We start from the raw sequence: 21,049 nt of genomic DNA on the forward strand, positions 1-21,049 counted from the left end.
AAGGGTGAAATTTATTGGGGTGTGGCTACTAGGATATACATTTTTTCTGAATATTACTCTATGTATCCAGTGATCACAGTTGATTTATTCTCAGTTTGTAGACATTCGCTTTCCTTTTCTCCTCCACCCAGCCCAGACCACTATGACACTTTCTCCTAATCTTAAAGAAACTCTATCACTATCTTTTTGCATCCCTCACTGATAGCACCATATGGTAATGCCTGTCACACTGGTTGCAGCAACTGTATGTATCTTTGCAATAGTTTTGGAGAAACTTGCATTTTTTTAGTAGCAGGACCAGTTCTGCATATTAATGATCTGCAGGCGAGCCACACCCACTTTACCCTCCATTGGCAGCTCTCTCTCTGTATGCACAGTAATAGGTAGACAGCAGTCAATTAGTGGCTGGAGGGCGAGGTGGGTGTAGCTAGCCTGCAGCTTATTAATATCCAGGACCAAGTCAAGTAGTTCTCTATGTATGCACTGCTTCTGATAAAATGCAAGTTTCCCCAAAACTTTTCCACAGATACACAAAGCAAATATATCACTGTAACCAGTGTGCCTGTCACTACATTGCGCTGCCCTCAGAAAGGGGATGCAAAAAGATGGTGACAGAGTCTTTTTAAGTCCCTCACTTCTGCAGCCATACCTAGCCTCTATAGCAGCACAAATTCAGTCCCAACAACTAGATGAATAGCAGACCCCAGATCAGACCTTTAAATTATTTGCAGACCTCAGACCCCTAAATTCATATTCAAGATCAGACCCCTTTAAGTAGCCACTTCTCCTTGTTCCTGCTTCCTCTTTGGATCTGGGTGCTGCTACATATAATGTCCTAAAGCTAGTCACTGTTAGGACTTCATATATGGTGGTCCCTGGAGGAAGACTTGCAGAGGAGCTGCAGGGAACTATGAGAGCTGAGTATTAATATTGGCCCTTACCTATTGGGTTCTGAATATTTCTCTATAAATTATGTAACTCACCAGTGATGTCCCATCCGATTATAGACATTTTCTTTCCTATTATTCTCCATCTTTCCCAGATCACTATCATACCTACTTTTGACCACTTCAGTTTGCTGCTGAGATATCTTTAGTCCCTTGGTTGTGCAGCCATCCCGAGCCTCTTTGGCTCTGGGGGGGGCGCCGCTGCATATGATGTCCTTATACTGCCCATAATGCATGATGATGTTGCCCAGAGCTGAGACGGAAGAGAAGCTACAGCGAGCAAGGAGAAATGAGTATTAATATTGGTCCTTAGCTATTAGATTCTGAATATGTCTCTATAAATTTTGTAACTGAAAGGTGATGTCCCCTCTGATTGTAGGCATTATCTTTCCTTTTCTTCTCCTTCCAGTCCAGATTACTATGATACGTTCTTCTGACCACAGCAGAGTTTGCTGCTGCGATACCTTTGGCGCCTTGCTTCTGCAGCTAGCCTTTATAGCATCACAAAGAAATTCAGACCCCCTAAATAAATTGCAGACCCTAGGCTGAACCCCTAAATCCATTTCAGTTTGATGCTGGGATATCTTTGGCCCCTTGCTTCTGCAGCCATCCTTAGCCTTGACAGTATCACAAATAAATTCAGACCCCCTAAATGAATTGCTGACCTCAAATCCCAGATAAGACCCCTTTAAATACTCACCTCTCCTTGCTCCAAGCTCCTCTTCGGCTCTGGGCACCACTGCATATGATGTCCTGATGCTAATCATCATTCATGATGATGATGACCAGAGCTGAGACTACAGAGGATCTGCAGTGAGCGAGGTGAGTGTTGATATACTGACCTTTACCTAATGGATTCCAATATATAACAGTCATTAAAAAAAATGTCTGGAGAGTTCCTGGGACAAGTATTTGTCGGGATTGCTATTAAACAATAGGGGCAGTCTGCGCATATTCAGGACTGTTAGGAAGTATATTTAGGGAAGCGTCTGGAATGTGCGAGCAACAAAAAAATGTTCACCGAGAGGAAACTTTTTGTTTGTTCTGCTCCTTTGTGCAGTGACTCCTTGCACTCTGGTTGGGAGTTGGAGCTTTAACTTGGAGCCGAGTCCATAGTATTACACACAGCCTTGTACTAGTAACCCTTTAGCTATTTTTCTCCTCTTTCTGCACTGCGGAGAACTCGCCCTACTCCCACCATCCCCTCCCAGTTCCATGACTTCATTCCTGTAAGATGCAGACCTAGCCCCACTGGAAGAAGGTGGATTTCTGCCAAGACCTGAGTCACAGGACAGCAGAGGCAGCCATATGCTGTTACTGCCCTCCTGACTTCTCAGCATAGAAGCTGCGTGCATCATATGGTCCAAGGCTACGGCTGATAAAATGACCCAGCCATTTATAAAGAAGTGACCAGTGAGGGCTAATAAACTACCATGCAAATGCAGCCCATTCATGTACTGATATTAATCATAATTCAGGCATGAGGCACCTGGTACCCAATGAAGGAAGAGAGACTCTTAAATGTATTCTGTGATGCCTCCCCCCAACCCCGTCACAATGTCTTCTCATTCTCCAGACTTCTCCTGTGCTGCGCCCTGACTCTGGAATGCTCTACCTTGTGTTAACCGCTACATTTCCAGGGTTTATGTCAACACTTCAAATATAATGCAGTCAAATGGCAAATTGTATCAAACAGTCGCATACGCAGTATATAGAAGATGGATACAGTAGTGTACACATACTCACACTATTATATATACAGTTACACATACACAGTATATTATACATATTATGAGCAGTATATATACACACACATTACATTCACAATAATACCTATTCATTTATGGCACATGTGTCAAACACAAGGCCCGCGGGCCGAATCCGGCCGACTGCCTCATGTTATGTGGCTCACAGTGTGCCGACGCCGCTCACCACTGAAGCGATTACCAGCTGGGGTGCCGCAGCTCCCCGCTGGTAATCGCGCTATTACCACTGTTCCCAGCGCACACTGACGTCAGTGTGCAGCAGGATCATCCTCCCCTGAGTCCCCTGCTCTTCAGTTCCGCAGGGGAGGACTCAGGGAGAAAGCGTAGCGGGCTACACACTGACGTCAATGTGTAGCCGGGATCAGCGCGAGCAGAAGGAGAGCAGCGCTTACTGCAGGGAGCAGGTAAGTATAAGGGTTGGGGGAGGGTTAATATTACTGCTGCGGGGGGGGTTAATATTGGTGCTGAAGGGGGTTAATATTACTGCTGCTTGGGGGAGGTTAATCAATATTACTGCTGCTGGGGGGGGGTTAATTAATATTACTGCTGCTGGGGAGGGCTTAATTATTACTGCTGCTGGGAGGGGAGGTTAATTAATATTATTGCTGCTGGGGGGGTTAATATTACTGCTGCTGGGGGGGGGTTAATATTACTGCTGCTGGGGGGGGGGTTAATATTACTGCTGCTGGGGGGGGGGGTTAATATTACTGCTGCTGGGGGGGGGGGGGTTAATATTACTGCTGCTGGGGGGGGGGGGGTTAATATTACCGCTGCTGGGGGGGGGGGGGTTAATACTGCTGCTGGGGGGGGTTAATATTACTGCTGCTGGGGGGGGGGGTTAATATTACTGCTGCTGGGGGGGGGGGGTTAATATTACCGCTGCTGGGGGGGGGGGGGGTTAATACTGCTGCTGGGGGGGGTTAATATTACTGCTGCTGGGGGGGGTTAATATTACTGCTGCTGGGGGGGTTAATATTACTGCTGCTGGGGGGGGGGGTAATATTACTGCTGCTGGGGGGGGGGGTAATATTACTGCTGCTGGGGGGGGGGTTAATATTACTGCTGCTGGGGGGGGTTAATATTACTGCTGCTAGGGATGATGTTGCTGAAGGGTTATTACTAGTGAGGGGGTATATATTACTGTGGGGGTTACTATTACTACTGGGGCCACTGTGGGATACCCTGTTACTACTGGGGCCACTGTGGGGTACCCTGTTACTTCTGGGGCCACTTTGGGGCTCGCTATTACTACTGGGGCCACTGTGGTGGTCAATATTTTTACTGGAGCCACTATAAGAGAGTCACTATGACTACTGCGACCACTATAGGGGTTACTATTAGGGCTCGTTCACACGGGCGTAATTGTATTTCGGTCGCACAAATACGCTACGTATTTGCGCAATCGAAAATCGCTTATGCCTGTATATTTGCGTACGCAAAAAAGAACGCAGATGGGCCCACTGAGATGGTGCCCAAATATGCAGTAAATACACAAGTTTCCTGCACATTCACCACGTATTTGCGCGCTCCATTCACTTCAATGGCCTATCGTGGTGCGTAGTACGTAACAAAATAGGTCATGCTGTGTGAAAATATACATCATGTGAATGAACTTATTGAAATCAATGGCTTCTATTCACTGCATATTATGTACACAAATACACTTGTGTGAACGAGCCCTTACTGTACTGTCTTATAACCGGCCCTTTGAAGGTCACCATAAGCCCGATGTGGCCCTCGGTGAAAATGAGTTTGACACCCCTGATTTATGGTATGAGTGTTATCCACTTCTGACCGCAGTTTGAGGAAATCCCTAAATGTGAGATGTGTCATCTTCCTGTGATTCACACACAAAAAGGGCTCTGTCCGCACCCGCTCCACCGTTCACCCGCATCACCATAGTAACACACAGTATTGTTCCAAACACGGCACAACTGGGGTCTGGACACGTCACTACGGGGACAGGAGAGAGCGGAAAGAGAAGTGAGAGGAGGGTGAGAGGTGAGAGGATATAAAGAGAAGTGATAGGATATATAGAGAGGAGGGTGAGAAGATATAGAGAGGGGTGAGAGGATATAGAGAGAAGAGGGAGAGGAGTCAGAGGATGAAGAGAGAGGAAAAAGAGAGGTGAGAGTATATAGAGAAAAGAGGGAGAGGGGTGAGAGGATAAGGAGAGAGGAGGGAGAGAGGTAAGAGGACATAGAGAGAAGAGGGAGAAAGGTGAGAGGATATAGAGAGGAGGAAGAGAGGTGAGAGGATATATATATATAGAGGAATGAGAGGATATACAGAGAGGAGGGAAAGAGGTGAGAGGATATATATATATAGAGGAATGATATATAATAATAATCTTTATTTGTATAGCGCCAACTTATTCCGCAGCGAATGAGAGGATATAGAGAGAGGAGGGAGAGAGGCTATAGAGAGGAGGGTGAGAGGTTAGAGGTTATAGAGAGAGGATGGAGGGAGGTAAGAGGATATAGAGAGAGGAGTGAGAGGATATAGAGAGAGGTGAGGGGATATAGGGAGAGGAGGGAGAGAGGATATATAGAGATAAGAGGGACACAGGTGAGAGGATATATAGAGAGGAGGGAGAGAGGTGAGAGGATATAGAGAGGAGGGTGAGGTTATAGAGAGAGGTGAGATGGTATATAGAGAGGAGGGAGAGAGGTGAGAGGATATAGAGAGAGAAGGGAGAGAGAGAATTGAGAGGATAAAGAGGGAAAGAGTGGAGAGGATATATTGAGAGATGTGAGGGGATTTATAAAGAGGATGGAGAGGGGTGAGAAGATATAGAGAGAGGTGAGGGGATATATAAAGAGGAGGGAGAGGGGTGAGAGGATATATGGAGAAAGGAGAGAGGATATAGAGAGAGGAGGGAGAGGATATAGAGAAAGGAGGGAGAGAGGATATATAGAGATAAGAGGGAGATGGGTGAGAGGATATATAGAGAGGAGGGAGAGAGGTGAGAGGATATAGAGAGGAGGGTGAGGTTATAGAGAGAGGTGAGATGGTATATAGAGAGGAGGGTGAGAGGATATAGAGAGAGAAGGGAGAGAGAGAATTGAGAGGATAAAGAGGGAAAGAGTGGAGAGGATATATTGAGAGATGTGAGGGGATTTATAAAGAGGATAGAGAGAGGTGAGGGGATATAGAGAGAGGATGGAGAGGGGTGAGAGGATATAGAGAGAGGTGAGGGGATATATAAAGAGGAGGGAGAGGGGTGAGAGGATATATGGAGAGAGGAGAGAGGATATAGAGAGAGGAGGGAGAGGATATATAGAAAGGAGGGAGAGAGGTGAGAGGCTATAGAGAGAGGTTAGAGGATATAGAGAGAGGAGGGTGAGAGGTTATAGAGAGAGGTGAGATGGTATATAGAAAGAGGTAAGAGGAGATACAGAGAGAGGTGAGAGGATAGAGATGGATTGATAGTTTTTAGGTTCAGTGCTTCGGTTGATCAGGGAGGATGGACTGTGACTTCCTGTGTTGGTCAGAGCTGATTGTTAGTACAGTGAAGATTCTTTGTGGCTGATGTGAGCTGGTGGCATTGTGCCATGTGGTGGTGGTCCTGTGTTGCCCATACCCCCTGGTGACAGCACACAGCCCAGTATGTAGCTACCTCCACCCTATGCTTCACTACTACAACAGAGGGAAATATAGGAAAAATGAGAGGTTGAGAGCCGAGAGCCTCTGGCCAACACACACACTGATGACGACCAATGACCCGAACTCTGCCCCTTCCCGGATCGTTCTCACATGCGGAGGAAGGAGCCTCCCTTGTTTTCTGATTTCTTTCTATCTTTGCAATCATTTTGCTTCCAGCAAGCCTCAGGTCAGAGAATATTCGAGAGGAGTCGCACCCGGACTGACCGGTGACGGTTATCAGCTCCACAGATGTTTGGCCGGCAGCTGACAAACAAGAACGTACTGATATTTTGCTCTCTTACACAGCCCAATGATCAGACAAGATCCTCCCTACAATGTTTGTTTGTCCGATCCCCGGCCGTGTAACGTTTACCCGATCATCCGCAAAACGGCAAACGCTTCTTCATCGGCTGATCGCTTCTTCTGTGCAGCTGAAAATTCATGGTTGTCTGCAGCATATCTCCCCGAGTGATGTACTGCCGATAATGATTAAACTGGTCTTTGTACGATCGCTCATCCCCTCGTGTCTTCTGGATCAGCCTGCGGGAGGTCTAGGTAAACAAGCGCGGATCTCCATTAATGCTCGCCATCAGCATGTGACCTGCATGTGTAAAAGGAGCCGTAAACCGACTCTGTGCACACAATTTACATCCGTCTAGTTGACCTGGGACCCCTTGTCATCAGGGCTTGTTAAGGACCCTTTGTCATCGGGGCTCCTCACAGCTGCCGACTCTTGACCAAACCATAGAGGTTTTCTAGACCCCTTAGTGCCGCCACCTATTTTGTTCCTCAGGATGCAACAATTTGGGTGGATTTTCATCTCCACTTTTCATAAGCCATAAAATTTGTATTCTTCCGTTAACAAGGCCGTATAAGGACTTGTTTTTTGCGCGATGAGCTGTACCTTTTTGCTGTCTTTTGGTAGGGAAAATATATAAAAAAAAGTCATTTTGGCTCAGTTTTTTTTTACTGCATTTGACTTTCAGGATAAAAAGTGTGTTTAATTTATTATGTAGAGCTGACAACGAGATCTGGCGCTGGGATGTCACCAGGTGTAGAGCTGACAACCAGGTCTGGCAGTGGGATGTCACCAGGTATAGAGCTGACAGCGGGTTCTTGCAGTGCGGGGATGTCACCAGGTGTAGAGCTGACAACCGGGTCTGGTGGTGGGATGTTACCAGGTATAGAGCCTACAGCGGGTTCTTGCTGTGGGGGGGATGTCACCAGGTGTAGAGCAGACAACAGGATCTGGCAGGGGGATGTCCCCAGGTGCAGAGCGGACAACTGGGTCTGCTGTTGGGATGTCCCCAGGTGTAGAGTGGACAACGGGGTCCAGTGGTGGGAAGGGAAAAACAGAGGACTCTCCTCATGGAATTTAGTCGTTAGGAATACCTTCGGAATATGCTTATTGTGCACCATGTGAGCGAGGCTGCACCTCAAGGTGGCAGAACTGTTGCTTTTAGTCATAGATGACAACCATGAATCTACTCCAATCTGACCACCAGTACGCATGGACCCTTGGTTATGGCAGGTTTGCAAAGGCCCATTTATACGGGGAAAATGATTGTGAATAAGAGTCTACTCACTTATTGCCCATGTAAGACTACGTTCACATCACAGTACGTAGGTTTCATTACTGAAGCAAGAAAATGGGATCCACTGACCGTAAAGATGTCTTACACACAATGGTGCCGCACAATGCCCATTATTTGTGGTATGGTTTGCTCAGTTTCCATCCAGCTGTTTTGCATTTCCCTAGATGAAATAGCCTGGCATGCTGCGCTACTTTGTTGAGAGTTTTCATGCAATGAAGGCTCCGAATGCAGATGTGAACATAGCCTAACAGTGCAGCAGTCAGCTGATCGCATCGCTCCCAGCAGTGCCGACAGTGATGACTGACCACAAGTGATGGAAAAAATCACATGAACGATCGCTTATTCCATACGGAGCCTTATCGGCCTACGTAACTACAAAGTAAACAATCACCCATCTCGGTTTGGTACTTGTTGAACATCAGTGATTGGCACTCATTCACACACGGCAGAGGAAGGCCTGTATGGGGAAGAAACGTTAGCAGGATCACCGCCCCCAGGAAGATGTGCAGACGACCATCAAGCATTTGTACATTTGCTACAAAGACGCAATCAGCCCCATATGTGAGCTCATTCATCAACTAATTGGCACCCTCTACTTGACAGGGGCAACGCTCTTGCCCGATTATGGGCCCGCGTAAAGAGCCCCCAGCATTAAGTTTTGTGTGTAGTTTCAGAACACGCAGGACTGGCTGCATTTTCTCAGCGTTTGACAGGAGCTTTACGTAACAAGCCTCGAACGCCAAGAATCAAGCACCATGCCTCGAGCGCCAAGGTTAGAACCTCATGAATTATGCATGCCCCCTGACAGCCCGGGAGGGGATGGGCCGGGCGTAGCCATGAGATATGCTCAGATTATAAACCGCTGGCTGAATGCAGTGCAGCCGATCGGTACAACAGATCTGATCAAACCACATACATGTCGCCACCCGTAGACAGTCATACAAGTCCGTTCATAAATCAAGTGCTAAGTGTGATGGGAGAAGCGGGCACTGAAGTCAGAGTAGATGTAGTGCCCTGAGGGTACAGGGTGCAGTGCCAATGTCTCAGAGGTGGCAGTGTAATTATAGGTGACACCTAGTGCTGGGAGCCACCCCCTATATGTAGGGTGTAGCCTTTATATATACACAAGCTGGCACCAGAGTACTGGCGGCTGTCACTGGAGTGGGAAGTGTGAGCTAGAAGGGGTCTGCAGTGCAGTGTACAGGGATGTTCCCAGCTGGGCCAGGGTCCCAAGCAAGTGCAGCTTCTTCCTCTCTCTATACATGCTAATTGGCACTGAGAAATGTTGGAGTCCAGTGTGGGTGTTGTCAGGAGTGGACGGTATCGCCAGTCTCCTACGGGCACTTTCCTGAGTACGTACGGCTACTTATTTAATCCTATTATGAGAACAAAACACGACAAGATCTACAAAAACATTGGGGGTTTATTACAGCTTTGGTTTTGGAGCGGATTGAGCGAGTGGACAGATAAGGGTCTCTCCCCCTTTGGAGCAGTCTGGCGAGATAGGCGGATGCAGAGCCCGTCGGGTCGGAGGCGGTCCGCTTCACTTCTTGCCCTTCATGTTCTTACAGTAGTAGTCGTTACAGGCAATGGTCAGACCGGCGATTAGGGAGAAGTAGCTGTGGAAGCTAACATGTCCATCCCGACACTGATCCAGATCCTTCATAATCTTATCCACCGCCAAGGGGTCGTTCTGGTTCTGAGAGGGGAAGAGAAATCAGGATAAGTGAGCAGAACACGGCCTGATAGGGGCGCTCTCCCGCTACTGAGAATAACCAAGCAGAGCTCTAGCACCTGCCCCCTAGGGGCAGCTGACAGCATTAAATGTCCTTTCTATATTCTATTCTACAGCTAACAGGAGGAATCTCCATAGCCAGCCAAGTGACTGCTCCTGAGTTACATCTTGTATTCTACTCCAGAGCTGCACTCAGTATTCTGCTGGTGGAGTCACTGTATACATGCATTACTTTTCCTGTACTGATATTAAGTTACAGCTCTGGAGTATAATACAGGATGTAACTCAGGATCAGTACAGGATAAGTAATGTATGTACACAGTGACTCCACCAGCAGAATAGTGAGTACAGCTCTGGAGTATAATACAGGATAAGTAATGTATGTGCACAGTGACTTCACCAGCAGAATATTGAGCGCAGCTCTGGAGTATAATACAAGATGTTTGTAGACAGTCACTGTGCTGACCCCCCCCACAGTTTATTTTTCTGGCTTCCCATATGACAATCTCAATTTCTGATTATGAAATCACTTGTAAATCCCGTTCAAAGTCTCTCCTCTCCCGGTGGACGCACCTCCAGGAGCAGAGAGAGTGCAAATAACAGCGGGCAAGATGGAACTTGCAGGAGGAATTCTCATCCGCTTTCTGGAAGGGTGACGGGCAGGTAGACACCCAACCAATAGTAAATGAGGACCCATGAAAGACGAGAGCACTACATTATAGAGGCGGACATGCAAATTTCCTGCTTGCTCTGGGGTTTCCACGATAGCATTTACAGAATGTAAAAGTTCTGGCCATGTGACCTCCACACTGATGAACGTGTTCCTTTAAGAGGTGGTCACATGACAGAAATTCAATGCTGTGGAGGAAATGGGCATATAGCCAGCAAATGGTGATGCCAAGTGGACCAATCAGCCACGTGTCAAGGGACCCCGGCATCAGTTAGTTGCCAGCAGAGTTCTCCAAGGACAAGCCATAATATGGATCCAGTGGATCATCTCCATGAGATCTACAGCACCTCAGTGTCACACGCGTACCTTCAGGAAGTCGGGGAACTCGGCTTCCATAAACATACGGAGGTCGTCCTTGGTCATGTAGCTCTTGTCCCCAGCGTATTTATGGAATGTGAACATCATGCTCTGCATTGCTGTCTCAATCTCAGAAGGAACCATGATTGTTGGGTTCAGAGGTCCTGCAAGAGAAGACAAAGCCTATTAATTCCAGTCACCGCCCCCCTCATATACCAGGATGGCCAGTACCTAGGGCGGCGGCACCATTAATAATATGTCATATCATTTGTGCTACATTCCTGTACTTCACAGCTGTAGACAAGGGGTTAATCGGTCAGAATGAATCACTCCATTAGTACTGTCCTGATATTGTTCATTACGAGGAAGGAAAATAGTCACTGGCTCCGCGGTAATGGAGACTAATGTGCGCTGAAATTTTCATGATGTGCTCTGATCGGAAATGGCTTCTAAATGCGTTCGGCCCCTCCTGTGCCAGACCGCCGTAAGGAAGTCTCAGCACCTCCTTCGGCCTTAAAGATCTCCTCCCCTCTACGTTTCAGTTGTGGGTAACATCTTTTATGCCTCCTGGCGCTCTTCCTAGTATGAACACATCTGGTGCCGCTGCCACCCGCGAACACATGCAGATAGTACATAACCATCGTAACGGAAGCTTCGCCGAGTGGTGGGCCAGAAGAGTCCATTAATAGTCACATGTGGAGCACTCCCACATCCAACATGTTGAGGTAGACATGGCGGGATTAGTTATTTTATTACAATCTGACGTGCAACTTTATGATCTACTGCAGTTCTTCCGATTTACACCCACTACAGAGATTCGTGGCTTTCCGCTGTGATGTAGCGTTACTAGGCAGTATTTACCATAGCAACCAAAAATCATCTCTTTGTCTGTTTACTGGTTGCTAAGACTACAGTGACAACGTGAAACATATGAAGCGCAAAATGACAGCTGTAACTTATAGGCTAGCGTCTCACGGGCGATCGCGAGTTTGCCACAAGAAAATCATGGCTGAGGGTTTGTTACAATCGTATCCAGTCTGGACAATCCTCTGTGATAAAAAGAATCAGAGCTCCAGGCTGATACACTGTAACAAACTATCTGTGCTGCTGCATAACATTGTAAGAAACCCCCAGCTGGACAAAGTATTCCGTTGGTGCAGTTTATCAGCCATTCACTGACAGCAAGCAGAGACCTTAGCAGTAGGGAAGAATTGAAATACTAAGTCTGTTAAAAAGTTGCAGAAGTTTTCCTGTACTCCCACAGAAGCAGAGCTCCTCTGTGTCAGGTCCGGGTGGGTGGACTGTAGTAGACAATGCGGCAGGCCAGAGGTTGGCACGCCCAGCCCACTCCCAGAATTCCTCCACAATGAGGGAGCCAGGAGGCTGCACAGCGAGACCCAAACCTGCCCGGTTTTCTATCAGTCAGTGCCTAGTGTAACTACACACACTGGTGGTAACACAGAGGATGGCGGGCAGATTAGTTTTACTCATTGGCTGTCACCTATTCCTACAGCAACACAGGAGGCGGAGCCACTACTGCCGATCCTGTATATGTGGGACTAGAATCAGGAATGTCAGGAACTCTGCGCACCACACCCAACTCATCACCCATCATACACCCGGGAGTCGGTCATAGGGCCAAGACGATGGATATACGCCACTGGTCACCCATCATACACCCAGGAGCTGGTCATAGGGCCAAAACGATGGATACACCCCACTGCTCACCCATCATACACTCGGGAGCCGGTCATAGGGCCAAGACGATGGATACACCCCACTGCTCACCCATCATACACTCGGGAGCCGGTCATAGGGCCAAGACAATGGATACAACTAACTCATCACCTATTATAAACCAGCGAGCTGGTCATAGGACCAAGAGGATAGGTACACCCCTTCATCACCGATGAAACACCCGGCAGCCGATCACCGCGACAAGACGATAGATATACCCCACTAATAGCCCATTATACGCCCAGGAGCCGGTCATTGGGACAAGACACTGAATACACCTCACCCATCACAGGGACAAGACAAATGATACACCCCACTCATCACCCGTCATACACCCAGGAGCCAGTCATAGGGACAAGACAACAGATACGCCCCACTAATCATCTCTCAGAAGACAGATACACCCCACTGGTCACCTCTTGTACACCCGGGAGCCGGTCATCAGGGCAAGACGATGGATACACCCCACTAATAACCCATCATACACCTGTGAGTCAGTCATAGGGCCAAGACAATAGGTACACCCCAGTCATACCCATGATACACTTGGAAGCCAGTCGTAGGGTCAAGATGATGGATACACCCCAGTAATCATCCATTAGAGGGACAGGAATGCTGCGTTTACATGGAACAATCATTGAAAAAAATTGGTAAAACCAGCAAAACTGAATGATAATCAAATAAAGCGTGAGCGAAGGACTGAAAGAGAATTGTACGCTTCTCTCTCGTCCGGCATACAAACCTGTATCGGCTCGGCCGGTCACAGAAGTGCACGTATTATACAGGCCGGTCATAGGGCCAAGATGACAGATATACCCCACTCGTCACCAGTCATACACCCAGAGCCAGCCACTGGGACAAGATGATGGACGCACCCCACTTAACAGCTGTCATAGGGACAGGAAGACAAATATGCCTCACTTGTCACCCGTCATAGGGACTAGATGGTGGATACACCCCACTTATCATACACACAGTTATACCCGAGCACATACGTGATGGGATTTCGTCATATGGACAAGACAACAGATACACCCAAGGCCAGGTATCTCTCAGCTCAGTATTTGTTACAATGTATCCACTCCAGGCAAGCCTCGGAACACCCCAGTAATCTTTAAGCCTTTCATGTTTTTCCCAGGAGTCTTATCTACTTACAAGGTTGTCTTTGTGTCTAAGTACTGGGGTGGGGTCACCGGGCGAGATTCTCTGCTCACCTCTCATGAACCTACATGACATGAAGGCTGGAGGGAAAAGCAATACCAAACAGGAGAGCAAGGGTCAAAGTATCACAGGGGAGCCCCCCATGCTAGGGCGGAGTGTGGTCCACCACCAGAAGGGGCTACAGTTCTTCTGTGTGTACCCTCTCAAAGCTAGATAGATAATAATGTGGTTGCTCGTGGTAAGAAGGCTCGGATGTCATCTGCAGTGCCTCCTTTAGCCAGGAGCTTACTCCGAGGACGCCCCTTCATCCTTCACACCTGGCTCCATGGCTAATGTCAGCATTTACCTCCACGTGCGGTAGAGTGGGCCGAGGTGTGGAAACACTGGCTGTTCTTAGATTGATGTGTCATTAGCAGATGTTCCCACGCCGACATCTAGCTGTAACGTGGACTCTTGACCCAGAGCTCACAATCCGTTCACAAACCCTGACCTGAATGAAACGTGGCCATTTCCCTATAAGCTGGATAGAGGCCTATAGACCACCCAATCAGATGAACACCCCCTGTAGAGTCATTGTGCTATAAGGGAATGTCTGTATAGCCACTCATTGTGTTCGGCTTCTATCATGGCGTCGCTGTGGACTGGCACTAAGGATGTGGGTAATGGGCCATGGGGGGTATATCTCTAAAAGGTATCATCTGGAACGCCACCAGGCGTTGGAATTTGTATTAAATGCTACGGACCTGGATGGCGACAACCCGCACGGGGCTCTGCAGCTCCCCGCAGGGGAGGGCGACAACCCGCACGGGGCTGTGCAGCTCCCCGCAGGGGAGGGCGACAACCCGCACGGGGCTGTGCAGCTCCCCGCAGGGGAAGGCGACAACCCGCACGGGGCTGTGCAGCTCCCCGCAGGGGAAGGCGACAACTCGCACGGGGCTGTGCAGCTCCCCGCAGGGGCTGCAGATTTAGCAAGAAAAGAAGTGGAAAAAAATGCACTTTAGTCATGAAAACTGGATGTGGACACTGGGAGCCAAGAGCAGCGCCAAAAAGGGCCTCATTTTACCTGTCCTCTTTGTGCTCCACTGTCTTTGAGCAGTGCTGCAGACACACCTAATTTTCGGAGAGTTCTGTGCCTCCCAACACAATAATGTCTACTTACAGTTGGAAGGAGCAACATGTCACACTGTATCTACGTTACATTGTATGCACAAAACGTTGTATCCACGCTACACTGAGTCCACATGACATATTACGCCCATATTATACTATACCCACAAATGACATTATATCCAAACATTACATTATATGCCAATATTATACTATATCCACACAACATTGTATCCTCCTTATAATGCATCTACATGTTACATTGTATGCTCGTCTTACAATATATATCTACACTGCATATTATATCCACACGTTACATATCATATATGTCCATGTTATACTGTATCCACACAACATTGTACTGACACATTGCGTTGTATGCCTGTTATACTGTATCTGTACATATCAACCTATCCATACATTACATTGTATCCACGCTAATTTGTACCCCCACATTACATTGTATCCACGCTACCCTGTACCCCCACACTACCCTGTACCCCCACATTACTCTTCTGGAGACAAAAACAAAAATTACCCAGAACTACCCATCAGGTTGCAGCAGTGAAAGCTGACATGCATTTGCGCCCCTCCGTATCCTGGGGCCCCGTCGTATCTATAGGTGACCTTGTATACTGCGACGTGAAGCAGATATCTCACCCGATGCACCATATTTCGGGGACTGCACTGACATTTACCATTCTGTCTCATATCCCCCCATTTTCCCACACTACTCCTCTGGTGGGCATTCTTAGGGCGTGCCTGGCACAGCTGGCACTCCTGAGTGGCCTAGGAATAGATTGTAAGCTCTTTGGAGCAGTAGTAGTGTGCCATGTCACCTCACCTGGTGGCAGTGAGCAGTCAGCGGCTGGCAGAGGGAGCAGTGAGCTTGCAGACTGCGCGAAAGTTGCTGATCTCAGGAGGAAGAACCCGGGCCGCCCTGAAATGTGAGCCGCCTGCCTCTCCCAGACTCCTCCTCACCCTCCCACCACACAGGAGGAGGCCTGAGGCTGCCTGGACCTCTTACAGTGTGCAGGGTGGAGGCCCCAATGTTTCCATCACACATGCTTCTCTAGACTGATACACTGCAGCAAAACCTCAGCTGTAAGATGGAGCAAGAATGTTCCAGTATATGAGGCACGGGGCTGTGACCTCCTGTATATGAGGTGCAGCGCTGTGACCGCCTGTACATGAGGCACGGGGCTGTGACAGCCTGTACATGAGACGTGGAGCTGTGACCGCCTGTATATGAAGTGGCGGGCTGTGCCCCCCTGTATATGAGGCGTTGGGCTGTGACCGCCTGTATGTAAGGGGTTGGACTGTGACCGCCTGTATATGAGGCGCGGGGCTGTAACCGCCTGTACATGAGGAATGGGGCTGTGACAGCCTGTATATGAAGCAGTGGGCTGTGACTGCCTGTATATGAGGCGCGGGGCTGTGACCGCCTGTATAGGAGGCGCTGGGCTGTGACAGCCTGTACATGAGACGTGGGACTGTGACCACCTGTATATGAAGCGGCAGGCTGTGCCCCCCCTGTATATGAGGCGTTGGGCTGTGACCGCCTGTATATGAGGCGTTGGCTGTGAGCACCTGTATATGAGGCATTGGGCTGTGACCGCCTGTATATGAAGCGCGGGGCTGTGACCGCCTGTATATGAGTCGCGAGGCTGTGACCGCCTGTACATGAGGCATGGGGCTGTGACAGCCTGTATATAAAGCAGCGGGCTGTGGCCGCCAGTATATGAGGCGCAGGCTGTGACTGCCTGTATATGAGGGGCTGGGCTGTGACAGCCTGTACATGAGACGTGGGACTGTGACCGCCTGTATATGAAGCGGCAGGCTGTGCCCCCCTGTATATGAGACGTTGGGCTGTGACCACCTGTATATGAGGCATTGGGCTGTGAGCACCTGTATATGAGGCATTGGGCTGTGACTGCCTGTATATGAAGCGCAGGGCTGTGACCGCCTGTATATGAGGCGCAGGGCTGTGACCGCCTGTATATGAGGCGCAAGGCTGTGACCGCCTGTATATGAGGCGCGAGGCTGTTACCGCCTGTATATGAGGCGCGGGGGTGTGACCGCCTGTATAGGAGGTGTTGGGCTATGACCGCCTGTATATGAGGCGCGAGGCTGTGACCGCCTGTATATGAGGCACGAGGCTGTGACCGCCTGTATATGAGGCACAAGGCTGTGACCACCTGTATATGAGGCGCGGGGCTGTGGCCGCCTGTATAGGAAGCATTGGGCTGTGACAGCCTGTATATGAGGTGCGGGGGTGTGACCGCCTGTATATGAGGCATTGGGCTGTTACAGCCTGTATATGAGGCGCGGAGCTGTGACTGCCTGTATATGGGGCGCAAGGCTGTGACCACCTGTATATGAGGCGCGAGGCTGTTACCGCCTGTATATGAGGCGTTGGGCTGTGACTGGCTGTATATGAGGCGTTGGGCTGTGACTGCCTGTATATGTAGCGCGGGGCTGTGACTGCCTGTATATCAGGTGTTGGGCTGTGACAGCCTGTATATGAGGCACGGGGCTGTGGCCGCCTGTATATGAGGCGCGGGGGTGTGACCGCCTGTACATGAGGCATTGGGCTGTGACAGCCTGTATATGAGGCACGGGGCTGTGACCACCTGTATATGAGGTGTTGGGCTGTGACCACCTGTATATGAGGTGTTGGGCTGTGACAGCCTGTATATGAGGCGCGGGGGTGTGACCGCCTGTATATGAGGCATTGGGCTGTTACAGCCTGTATATGAGGCGCGAGGCTGTTACCGCCTGTATATGAGGCGTTGGGCTGTGACTGGCTGTATATGAGGCGTTGGGCTGTGACTGCCTGTATATGTAGCGCGGGGCTGTGACTGCCTGTATATCAGGTGTTGGGCTGTGACAGCCTGTATATGAGGCACGGGGCTGTGGCCGCCTGTATATGAGGCGCGGGGGTGTGACCGCCTGTACATGAGGCATTGGGCTGTGACAGCCTGTATATGAGGCACGGGGCTGTGACCACCTGTATATGAGGTGTTGGGCTGTGACCACCTGTATATGAGGTGTTGGGCTGTGACAGCCTGTATATGAGGTGGGGGGCTGTGACCGCCTGTGTATGAGGGACGTGGCTGTGACCGCCTATATATAAAGCGGGGGACTGTGACCACCTGTATATGAAGCGGGGGGCTGTGACTGCCTGTATATGAGGCGCGAGGCTGTTACTGCCTGTATATGAGGCGCGGGGGGTGTGAGCGCCTGTATATGAGGCGTCGGGCTGTGACCGCCTGTATATGAGGCGCGAGGCTGTGACTGCCTGTATATGAGGCGTGGGGCTGTGGCCGCCTGTATATGAGGCATTTGGCTGTGACAGCTTGTATACGAGGCGCGGGGGTGTGACCGCCTGTATATGAGGCATTGGGCTCTGACAGCCTGTATATGAGGCGCTGGGCTGTGACCGCCTGTATTTGAGGCACGAGGCTGTGATCACCTATATATGAGGCGCGGGGCTGTGACCGCCTGTATATGAGGCATTGGGCTGTGACAGCCTGTATATGAGAGGCGGGGCTGTGACTGCCTGCATATGTTGCGTTGGGCTGTGACCGCCTGTATATGAAGCGGAGGGGCTGTGACCGCCTGTATATGAGGCGCGGGGCTATGACACCCTGTATATGAAGCGTGGGGCTGTGACTGGCTGTATATGAGGCCTAGGGCTGTGACTGGCTGTATATGAGGCGTTGGGCTGTGACTGCCTGTATATGAAGCACGGGGCTGTGACTGCCTGTAAGTGAGGTGTTGGGCTGTGACCGCCTATATATGAGGCGCGGAGCTATGACAGCCTGTATCTGAAGTGCGGGTCTGTGACTGCCTGTATATGCGGCGTTGGGCTGTGACTGCCTGTATATGAGGCGTTGGGCTGTGTCCGCCTGTATATGAGGTGCAGGGCTATGGCAGCCTGTATATGAAGCGCGGGGATGTGACTGCCTGTATATGAGGCTTTGGCCTGTGACTGCCTGTATATGAAGCACGGGACTGTGACTGCCTGTATATGAGGTGTTGGGTTGTGACCGCCTGTATATGAGGCGCTGGGCTGTCACCGCCTGTATATGAGGCGTTGGGCTGTGACCGCCTGTATATGAGGCATTTGGCTGTGACCGGCTGTATGTGAGACGTTGGGCTGTGACTGCCTGTATATGAAGCGTGGGGCTGTGATTGCCTGTATATGAGGCGTTGGGCTGTGACTGCCTATATATGAGGCGTTGGGCTGTGACCGCCTGTATATGAGCCGCGGGGCTGTGACTGCCTGTATATGAGGCGTTGGTCTGTGACCGCCTGTATATGAGGCGCAGGGCTGTCACTGCCTGTATATGAGGCGTTGGGCTGTGACTGCCTGTATATGAGGCACGAGGCTATGACAGCCTGTATATGAAGCACGGGACTGTGACTGCCTGTATATGAGGTGTTGGGCTGTGACTGCCTGTATATGAGGCACGAGGCTATGACAGCCTGTATATGAAGCACGGGACTGTGACTGCCTGTATATGAGGTGTTGGGCTGTGACCGCCTGTATATGAGGCGTTGGGCTGTGACCGCCTGTATATAAGGCGCTGGGCTGTGACCGCCTGTACATGAGGTGCGGCGCTGTGACTGCCTGTATATGAAGCAGGGGGCTGTGACCGCCTGTATATAAGACGCTGGGCTGTGACCGCCTGTATATGAGGTGCGGGGCTGTGACCGCCTGTATATGAGGAGCAGGAGTGTTAGGGGCAGTTGTACGCAGTGTGTATCAGAGCTCCCTGTAACCGTGTCCCGTTATTAATAATGCTGCACGCAGCACATGAAATGATCAGGATGGGTGATGGGTCTATGTGTGATAGATGGATGTATGATTACTTTATGTGTGTGATGGACGTATGTTCGATGGCTCTATATGTGTCAAATATACTGTAGGCTATGGATGTGTGATGGATGGAGGGTGGCTGTATGAGTCATGGATGTGTGATCATTCTTAGTGTAATGGATGTGTGATGGATTCGATGATGCTCTGTGTCAGAGATAGATGTATGATTACTTGATGTGTGGGATGGTTGTATGCGTGATGGTTCCGTGTGCAGCAGGTGTACTATATATATGTGTGAAGGATATATGTGCAATGAACATGTATGGAGGAATGTATATATGATAACTGTGTGATGGTTGGATATATGTGTGATGTGTGGGGTTCTGTGCAGAGCCACTGTTCACATCCCGCAGCGCCCCCTGGCTGCAGAGCTTTGATGACAGCAGATTGCTGGATGATCCATCATTACCATAGTGACCGGCCTCCATGATAAGCTTACAGATGAGTAATGTCACTGCAGGCTCTGTGACAGGTGACATAAAGCGCAGCAGCTCCGACACAGGACAGTAGTCTAACATGCCCCTGGCGCCACCTGCTGCTTAAGATCAGGTACTGCAATAGTGCTGTTTTTCAGGATCACCACTTCTGACCCATCATCCTCTGTTTTGCTCCAGAAGGTGCTGATCCGGCTGTAACTGCGCATTTACCAATCTGGTGTAATGTAGCTAGTAAATAATCGCCATGTGGCCGCAGCGTTATACGGAATTCTTTATTTTTCTCAATTATCCCAAGTGACCCCATAATGGAGCATCAGAGATCAGATCGGGTAGGAGGGGTCTCAGCGCACATCAGTCCCTCCTTACATGCCAGAAGTCTGCAGAAGTAATGGTCCCCGTCCTCTGCAGGCGGCGCTCTTCAGGGGTTGATGCTTGCCCTCGCAGTGCCCATACACCTCCTAGTGCTGAGTCAAGCTGGTGCCCCCCCCCCCCCCCCTTTCCACAGAGGGAGAAAGAAGACAGAAGAAAGGGGATGCAGCAGTGTCTATGGACTGCTGGAGTGATGGGCTGTAAGCTAATCTTAAGCTGTAAAAGGCAAGTTAGTGACAGCTCACTTCTTGAAAAGTCTGTGCACCCCCTATGAAAAATATGTGTCTGGCCTGAAAAGTATATGCAGCCCCAAGATTATGTGTAAACCCCAAGAGAATGTGTCACTGAAAAGTTTGCACCCTTATCCTCAAAAAGTATGTGCACCCAACCTGCCTCTTGTCCAGGGAGGATGGGCTTAATAAGTAGAATAACCCCCAGAGCAAGACTTGGACCCCAGCCGAGCTTGTTGCTTGTATACTCGGGGCCCTGTTGCATTGCCGGGGTCTATGTATATATCTAGTCTGCAGACCATTTAAGTAATCGTAGGACAATTAAAACTGCTGATCACAGGTGACCTCCTCTCATATCATTTATATTTCTTCTTAATCCAGCCCAGATTGCCATGACGACTTCTTCCA

General features: G+C 49.6%; 1 protein-coding gene across 1 annotated transcript; it reads right to left on the bottom strand.

Moving 5' to 3' along the window:
- Positions 1 to 9,358: 9,358 nt before the first annotated feature.
- Positions 9,359 to 15,715, bottom strand: LOC136633241 (protein S100-A10-like). The gene is made up of 3 exons (XM_066608819.1): positions 15,565 to 15,715; positions 10,725 to 10,879; positions 9,359 to 9,652 (listed from the first exon to the last, which is right to left on the bottom strand). Exons 2-3 carry the CDS (start codon positions 10,857 to 10,859, stop codon positions 9,497 to 9,499), a joined length of 291 nt encoding a protein of 96 aa, XP_066464916.1. The 5' UTR covers positions 10,860 to 10,879; positions 15,565 to 15,715; the 3' UTR covers positions 9,359 to 9,496.
- Positions 15,716 to 21,049: the final 5,334 nt, after the last annotated feature.

The sequence above is a fragment of the Eleutherodactylus coqui genome, chromosome 6 (assembly GCF_035609145.1).
Source record: "Eleutherodactylus coqui strain aEleCoq1 chromosome 6, aEleCoq1.hap1, whole genome shotgun sequence".
Taxonomy (NCBI): domain Eukaryota; kingdom Metazoa; phylum Chordata; class Amphibia; order Anura; family Eleutherodactylidae; genus Eleutherodactylus; species Eleutherodactylus coqui.